The 8,770-nt window shown below is 33.8% G+C and overlaps 1 protein-coding gene across 4 annotated transcripts; it reads left to right on the plus strand.

Moving 5' to 3' along the window:
• The first annotated feature begins 211 nt into the window (after positions 1–211).
• Positions 212–8,029, plus strand: KP1 (kinesin-like protein 1). 4 transcript variants are annotated; one of them, XM_078999620.1, is made up of 18 exons: positions 212–539; positions 610–787; positions 3,583–3,746; positions 3,847–3,981; positions 4,083–4,448; positions 4,536–4,604; positions 4,672–4,884; positions 4,964–5,045; positions 5,133–5,228; positions 5,311–5,493; positions 5,564–5,670; positions 5,763–5,941; positions 6,089–6,253; positions 6,329–6,746; positions 6,831–7,022; positions 7,089–7,324; positions 7,394–7,624; positions 7,715–8,029. In XM_078999620.1, exons 2-18 carry the CDS (start codon positions 646–648, stop codon positions 7,839–7,841), a joined length of 3,105 nt encoding a protein of 1,034 aa, XP_078855746.1. In that variant the 5' UTR covers positions 212–539; positions 610–645; the 3' UTR covers positions 7,842–8,029. The 4 variants fall into 4 exon arrangements, with proteins under 4 accessions (XP_078855746.1, XP_078855745.1, XP_078855743.1 ...); XM_078999619.1 differs by having other exon boundaries at positions 4,690–4,884; positions 7,089–7,624; XM_078999617.1 differs by having other exon boundaries at positions 213–539; positions 7,089–7,624.
• Positions 8,030–8,770: the final 741 nt, after the last annotated feature.

Raw genomic sequence — 8,770 nt, forward strand, 5'->3', positions numbered from 1 at the left:
ATTCAATTATTAAAATAAAATAATTTAAAAGATTAGTATACATCTTAAAAATATTGGTCTTGAATAATTTTAAGCCCGTCGTCTAACACAATCTTCCGCTTAGATGAATATTTTATTAATTAATATTTAATATAAACACAATTTAAATAGAGGAAAGGGACAATGATTATACCCATATTTGGGTGGCAAGTAACCAATACTTATTTTCTTCCCATTACGAGAATTGGCGTTAGCTTTACCTCGTCTACAAAGTAGAAAAGTACATCAAATATCAACGGACGTTTCATTTTTGTGTTTCACCCACCAATCACCCTGGAATGAGACACAAACAGACACCATCTCTTCTGAATTTGAATGCATACCTACGCCTCATCAATTCTGATCACGAGTAGTACCTCCTTCATTTCGTTTCACCTCCCAATTCTTTCTCTTTCTACTTTTACTTTTTAGATTGGATCGCTAAATCAACATTAATCATATCATACCGAAGCGTCTACTACTAATTTCAAACCCTGATCGGACTTCTTCCTGTTTTCTTCGTAAGTAATGCTTCTTTCTGTCAAAATTTATGATGATCTGATATAGTTTCTTACGTACTACTCCATCCAGTTCCAGACAATTCGAAGTTACATATAATATAATATAATGCCGCAAGAAATTAGCCCGAATCCAATGTTATTGAACACACCTAGCAAGAACTCCAGAGGACTCAAAGGTCTCGCAAATGGCGCCACCGAAGAGTTCATTGATGATCGTGAATTAGCGCAGAGAAAAGCCGAAGCAGCAGGTACGCTTTCTTTACTACTCCATACTCCAAATCTCAATTCTCAGAACTATGCACAGAAAGGCCCGACAAAATCCTTTTGCTTTGTTTATTCAATTTTATTTTTTCAATCGATGATTACAAGAAAGAAAGAAAAACATTTTTTTTTTTTTTTAAGATCGAATGATACATCAGCTAATATCGTCCTTGTACTTCTTGTTGGCATAACAAATCCTATAAAATTAGGACGGACATATACATATATAATATGCATTAGTATAAAATACTACATAAATCCTAAATTAAATGTATATATTAAGGACAATAGCAATATTAATTGAGACTGTTAATAGCATAAATATGTAAAATCATATTCTCTTTTAGGAAGGGAAATTAAATGTAAATTATATCTATCCCGTTAAACATTTGTTGATTAAGAACTTATGTAATAACCTGGCTTTATATAGTATTAAAATCAATAAAATGGGTTAACCAAAATGGCACTCGAAAATGGGTTCTCTTCTCATTATGACCTCACAGTATCCAAAGCCCACATTCACAGAAGTGGGCCCATGATGGGCCCATCACGAAACACGCCTTGTATTAAAGTAACAAAGCACACTTGATTAGGTGAGGTGAGGTGATTGGCAGGACCAATTTTTCATAATGAAAATTAGTTTTTGGTTTGGTTTGCTTTAATAAAGTCACTAATTTTTATTTTTGTTCCAGCAAAACAGCCGTTACAACCGGTCCCGATTCTAAATATTAAACAAACGCACAAGTGAATCATTACATTACATTACGCTAGTAAAATAAATATAACATTATCATTAGACAGAAGATGTCTAATTTCTTTGAATCATAACTCACTGATATCACGTTTTATATCATGATACTAGACTAAATAAACTCTAGTAGCCGAAAGTATTTGGTATATTACCACTAAAAACTAAGAATTTAACCCCCTCATTATCATGTAAAATTATAATATGTACATTTAAAATTTTAAAAAATGTCAAAATATTTTATATGTTTCCCAAAATGGACCATGGGGTTTGGTTTTTAGCAAAGGTGCATATCGGCGGTCTCGAATCAGTCTTGTCTTTTATCGGGTCGGTCTTGATTTTTTTTTTTTCGGTCTAGTCTCGTATCTTTTCTGTGCCTCTTTTTCAATTCAGTTTCCGGGTATTTTTTGGTTCGGTTTCGGTATTTTTCACTATTTTGATTTCGGTTTCGAGATAACAAATATATGATTAACATAAAAAAAAAGATAAACAAAGATTATTAAAAACGATACACTTAAGTTTAATAAAAGAAAAAAGAAAAGAAGTTAAATACTAAGTGATTAGAAATTGTGTAATTAAAACAAAAATGATGCTTTTATAAACTTTGGTTATTGGTTATCTTTTAGACCGGTCTCGATTTGGTTTCAAATCATTCTTATGTTGGATTTGGAACGACCTAATCTTTTTGGGACCAGACCCAAAAGGTCTTGGGCTGGTCTTTTTTGGTCCGGTATTTGTAGGACCGATCTCGCTTTAAAGGGGTTCGGTCTCGGTCTTTTTTTGGGTCTAGTCCGAGACCAATCTTTTTGTGAAGATCTAGTTTTGAGGTTTATAAAACCACCCATACCTCTTAGGTGTGTGATATACCAACTCTTCCAAATTTAAGTTCAATGAGGCTTATACCAGTGTGTTGCACAAAATTAATATAACATGATAAGATAGACGATTTGTATCTAAAAAAAACTTACATAAAAAATATAACTTATTCATGACTTTTAATTAATTACTTTTTTGAATCAACAACACATAACAAACAATCATATATATATATATATATATATATATATATATATATATATATATATATATATAACATTATACACATCACCTTATATAACATATGATTGATAACATTTATATGGTCTAATATACATTAACGATGCAACCACAACATATACAACGAATATATTAAAAGAAACCATAACGACATGAAAGCCTTAAGTTTGATAAAAATGTATAAATTTATCTTTTTGTGGATTTTAAGTTCACTAAAACCAGATGTTTGCAACTTTTTTTTTTCCAATTTTATCATTTTTGCGGATTTACCTGGTAAAACCGGACATTTTTGCTAAACGTAAGGGCTTTTATGAAATAAAAACCAAACTTAAGGGCTTTATAAATTAGAAAAAAAAAAAAAAAGAGAAAATTGAACGTTTCTGCAAAAATGAAGGGTTTTAATTAGCAGAAATATACAAAATGACATTTGACAAGTTAAACGAAGGTGTGACAAATAAAAAAAAACATATCATTTCTAAATTGTTTGTTATTAGTGAGCTCCATCCCATTTTTATAATTTAAATCATAAAGATGCTCCTTATACGTAATCGTACGTAAGTATATACGAGTATGACAAAAACAAAGAATCTAGGGGTGGTTAGGATTACTTTTTCATTTAAAATTACTTTTGTAAAAGGACTTTTAGCTAGTAAATTTTTTCAAAAGATAGTTTTTAAAATGTATATGTATTTGTTTTTAAGATAAAAGTCATCTTTTTATGTTAAAAAGTCACAAAAATATAGGATTTTATGACTTTTGAAACGCTAATATTTCCTTTACACAAAAATTATTTTAAAAGATCTTTTGCATTACGAAAATATCTTTTACCCATTGTTTAACTTTTTGGAAAAAAAAAAAAAAAAAGGCTTTTTAAACCAATCCCAAAGATGATCTAGATATGCGACTTTGACCGGGTTGATTCAGGATATAGAGAACCTGTAGACATCTCCAACCTTAACACTAACCAAATTTTTACAGCGGCGAGGAGGAACCAGGCGGCCGAATGGCTACGACAAATGGATCACGGTGCAGCGGAGGTACTGTCCACCGAACCCTCCGAGGAACACTTCTGTCTCTCTCTTCGCAATGGCCTCATCCTCTGCAATGTCCTCAACAAAGTCAATCCCGGTGCAATTCCGAAGGTTCTTTCCTCTCCTTTTCTTCTTACATTAGCACACAATCAATCAATACTTTGTCTAGGAAATCAAATTTAACCAGCGATAATTTGGGGAAATTCTTAAGGTGGTAGAAATTCCAATCATCGATACGGAGGGAGCAGCGCAAACCACAATTCAATATTTCGAAAACATGCGGAATTTCTTAGTTGCTGTTGCTCGAATGAAGCTTCTTACCTTTGAGGTGTCTGATCTAGAAAAGGTGATCACTTTGATTACTGCTTTCTTATTGTTGACTAGACTAGATAGTAGATACAATCATACAATATAGTTTGTTTATGTTTATAATATTGTTTCTTCCAGGGAGGCTCATCTGGTAAAGTCGTAGATTGCATTCTATGTTTGAAAGGTTATTACGAGTGGAGGCAATCCGGTGGGGTTGGAGTTTGGAAGTATGGTGGGACTGTAAGGATCACTTCAACCTCATTTCCAAAGGGATCACCTTCCTCTTTAATTGGCAGTGAAAGCGCTGATGAATCTCTAGATGAATCTGAGTCTTCACAATTTGAAGAGTTGCTCGAGTATCTTCATCTATCAAATGAGGTGTCTCTTCACGAATCAAAAGTGTCAACCGCACTTACCTTCCTCTTTGACCATTTAGGTATCGGGCTTTTGCAGACTTATCTCACAGAGACTAATGAGCTTGATGACTTTCCCATGAATTCAATGGTGGGTAAGGATGGTTTTGTAATTTGTATAGTATCTACTAAGATGATTTTCTTGGTTATTAATATGTTTTGTGGGATGTTATAATAGGTTATTGACATAGTGCTCAGGAAGGCTGTTAAAGATCTTTCATCATTACTTATCTCTCAAGGAAATCAGGTAATACTCAAAACAGCTGAGAGTGAATAGGAAATCAAAATCAAGAATTAATTCTTATCCCTTTCAGCTTGGTGTCCTTCTGAAGAACATGTTAAAAGGCAACTGCAAGCCTTTATTAAAGCATGAATTCCTACAAGCCATTTCAAACTATATCGACCAAAGATCAGGTTTAGTTTCAAATGAGTTATCAAAGTTTTGCATATGTGGTAACAAGGGTAAAGACATTAGTTACTTAACTGACAAAACAAGCGTGCTGGATGTTCAACAAAAACAACTAGAGGTATGTACACTGAACACTAGATAGTAACACCACAGTCTGTAGCATGGTTTTATCTTATATTTGTGTTGAACATTTCCAGGAGCTAAAAGCTAGCTTTCATTTGACAAAACTGGAAGTCCAACAAGCTCATCTAACTTGGGAACAAGAGCTTAAGAAAATTGGTGAGTTGTTATACTAGTTAATTTTTAGCACTTCCTATGAGAACCAGGAAACAGAAACCCACTAATGTTATATCTAATCTATGTCAGCACATCATACTAAGGACCTTGAAGTAGCCTCTTCTTCATACCACAAGGTATTGGAAGAAAACCGACAACTTTACAATCAAGTTCAAGACCTAAAAGGTCAGTACTTATGTTCTTAAGTCTTTAACCACCATGTTTGTAGATAAACTTGTATCATTAATGGAGTTTTTTTTATTTGAAGGGGCAATAAGAGTTTATTGTAGAGTGAAACCCTTTGTACATGAGCAATCTGATGAACAACATTCGACAGTTGATTATATTGGAGAAAATGGAAATATTATGATTGTTAATCGTCAAAAGCAAGGCAAGGAGGCTAGGAAGATGTTCACTTTCAATAAGGTGTTTGGAGGGAATACAAGTCAGGGTAAGTTGATTTATAAGTTTGTATACAAATTTCATAATTTGAATTTGATATATTTCCAACTTATTTGCAGAGCAAATATATTTAGATACCCAACCATTGATTAGATCTGTGCTTGATGGTTATAATGTTTGTATCTTTGCATATGGCCAGACAGGCTCCGGGAAGACATACACAATGGTAACAATTAGAAAACAATTGATTTTAGTTTTCGATTCAAACATTCATCTCTCTCTCTCTCTCTCTCTCTCATTCTCATATTTATTATGTAGAGTGGCCCTGACATGACAACAGAGGATACATGGGGCGTCAACTATAGAGCCCTACGAGATCTGTTTGAATTAACAGAGGCAAGGATGGATGTAATAAATTATGAGGTTGGAGTTCAAATGATTGAAATATACAATGAACAAGTCAGAGATCTCCTGGCAATTGATGGCTCCAATAGAAGATATCCTTTCAATTCTTTTTTCCTTCCTTCTCAATTCTCATGACATGATATATATATATATATATATATATATATATATATATATATATATATATATATATATATATATATATATTTAAACCATTGTTAGGCCTTGACAACCTAAACGTTGGATATACGAAACAATTCCCAGCTGAATGGTCTTAATGTTCCTGACGCGTCTTTGGTTTCTGTTAAATGTACACAAGATGTTCTTCATCTCATGAGAATTGGTCATAGAAATCGTGCAGTTGGTTCTACTGCTTTAAATGAACGCAGTAGTCGTTCTCACAGGTATAAACTTAAACTTAAACTTTATTATATATGTATATGAGTATGAATATCTTAAAATATGAAATTGTGGGACAGTGTTGTAACTGTTCATATCCGAGGGAAAGAAGTAGTTTCTGGATGTAGTTTAAAGGGTTGCCTTCATCTAGTGGATCTTGCTGGAAGTGAGAGGGTGGACAAATCAGAGGCAGTTGGTGAACGCCTTAAGGAAGCCCAACATATTAACAGATCGCTGTCTGCACTTGGAGATGTCATTTCTGCCCTTGCACAAAAGAGCACACACATTCCTTACAGAAACAGCAAGCTCACTCAAGTATTGCAAGATTCTCTGGGTGGACATGCTAAAACTCTCATGTTTGTGCACATAAATCCCGAGATTAATGCCATTGGAGAGACAATCAGCACCCTCAAATTTGCCGAGAGGGTTGCCTCAATTGAACTTGGCGCCGCTAAATCTAATAAAGAAACTGCTCAACTTAGAGAGATGAAAGAAGAGGTTGCTTACTTTATATTCACTTTAATCTTGTATTTCCATGGGCTCTGCTAAAATCAAATGTTTTTTTTTTCTTTTTTCACTCAGATATCCAATCTGAAGCTATTGTTGGAGAAGAAAGAGGCTGAATTACAACAATTGACAAGTGGGAATAATAATAACACACGAGGTGGAGGTGGAGGTGTAATTTCACCTGTTGGCATGCCAAGACCAAGATGTAACCAAACAAACCCCAATCAACATTGTGTTGATGATATTAATAAGCTTCCTCCTTCTGAGGTTAGTCCTAAATTTCAATTTGTTTCCCTTACATATATAATTAAATCATGTATGTTCTTTTGATAGCAGGTTCGAAGCTGTTCATCAGGTAAGCAAAGGAGGCCACGGCTCCCTTCCAAGTTCACAGACAAGGATTATATTCCCAAAATGCCCCTCCTGGCAGAAGAGGGATCTCAATCCCCCAGTACTATTAGAAGATCAATATCCACAGATAGAGATAGAGGAGCCTACATGAAAATACAATATCCCATTCGTGCCTCTGTCAACAGATCGCTAGCAGTAGCAACCGAGAATAGAAGAGGGTATTTAAGTTCACAGGATGATAAGTTTTCTGAAACAACATTAAATACTCATAATCATCTTCCTTCTAGGAGGAAAGGCAATCAGGAGCAAGAAGAAGAGCAAATGCTTAATGTTGTTAGAGAAGGAAAGATTAATAATCCTAAAAATCAAGTGGCAGTTAAGATTAGTAAGTCCACCTCCACCACCTTGGAGTTGGAGGAGGGTGAATTATCATCAGAAAATGAAAATGTACAAATACACATTCCAATGAAAAAGCTTCAACGCAGCTCATCAAGAAGTCATCATCACATGGAAGTCAGGTAGGTATTGTTAGAAATTAGAATTCACACTTATACTCTCTTGAATCTTGATTAACATTTATTTATTTATTTATTTGCCTTTCATTTCAGGGAATCCCTTCTTATAACAACTGGTGGTAGAAACGAAAACAAACCCTCAAACAACAACACATCAATTCCTAAATTGTTTAGAAGGAGCCGTTCTACACCTCGAGGGAAATTTATGCTTCTACCTTGATGAAAATGAAACCAAACCTGGTGTGATGTGAGTATAGCGTTCCTTCATTTTTGTTTTATGTATAGCATAATGGTGCTTCATTTTTTGGATTGCGAGTGTGGGAGTCTCTCTAATTGTTTTTTATTATAATTTTTTTTTTTCTAAAACAAATTACATTTGTAACATGATTGATTCAATCTGTTTTGACATGATTGGAGTATTGGTTCTTTTTTTGTTCAGAAAGGTGACAATTTTCTAAACCTTTAGACAACTCTGGAATTATTGCTCCAAAAATCCAATAGAACATGTTTCTAAACTTTTGCAGGGCACCATTATTCTTTGTTATTCAATACTTCTAAGAAAATACATCATACACCCATTCTTTTATGCAACATACCTATAATATAACCTGCTATTTTTCACTTTTTTTTAATGTTTGTGATTCTCATATCATTATAGGCTTTCTCAAGGACTCAAGGTTAGTGCACCTCAACCCAATCATGCTAAATAGATTCCGTTAAGTAATGCCGACCCCAACTTTGAAAAACGGGTCGGGCAATAAAATGAAAAAAATTGGTGAGGCCTATTTAGATTTTGAGGTGCACATTGAAGCTTAATTTTAGAAAACACCCGATTCCAATCCTAATCCTAGGAAAAATCGGATCAGATAAATCCAAACGTGCGGTTTATGGCCGGCCAGTTTTAAGAAAAATTGGCATATTGGATTTTTATCTTGGTAAAAAAAACGTTTATCTGATTTTTCAATTACCATTTACCATTAGAAAATAAAAAATTTCAAGTTTTTTTATGTACCCAACAACTATTTATGTTCCAAAATAACCATATTACCCCTGGTATCAAGCGATGTTAGATGTATTGGTTTCTTCATAGTGCTCAAATATTCTCATTCTCACAATCATTACTACGCGGAGGAACAAAAACCTATACCA

The sequence above is a fragment of the Lactuca serriola genome, chromosome 5 (assembly GCF_051521515.1).
Source record: "Lactuca serriola cultivar US96UC23 chromosome 5, Lser_US96UC23_V15, whole genome shotgun sequence".
Taxonomy (NCBI): Eukaryota; Viridiplantae; Streptophyta; class Magnoliopsida; order Asterales; family Asteraceae; genus Lactuca; species Lactuca serriola.

Bases quoted from the DNA above. Each gene is read 5' to 3' on its own strand.
- KP1 (XM_078999617.1), top strand. From the start codon at position 646: ATGCCGCAAGAAATTAGCCCGAATCCAATGTTATTGAACACACCTAGC. The intron at 3,982-4,082 runs GTGATCACTTTG...TGTTTCTTCCAG, and splicing joins AGGTGTCTGATCTAGAAAAG to GGAGGCTCATCTGGTAAAGT. The intron at 5,671-5,762 runs GTAACAATTAGA...TTTATTATGTAG, and splicing joins CCGGGAAGACATACACAATG to AGTGGCCCTGACATGACAAC.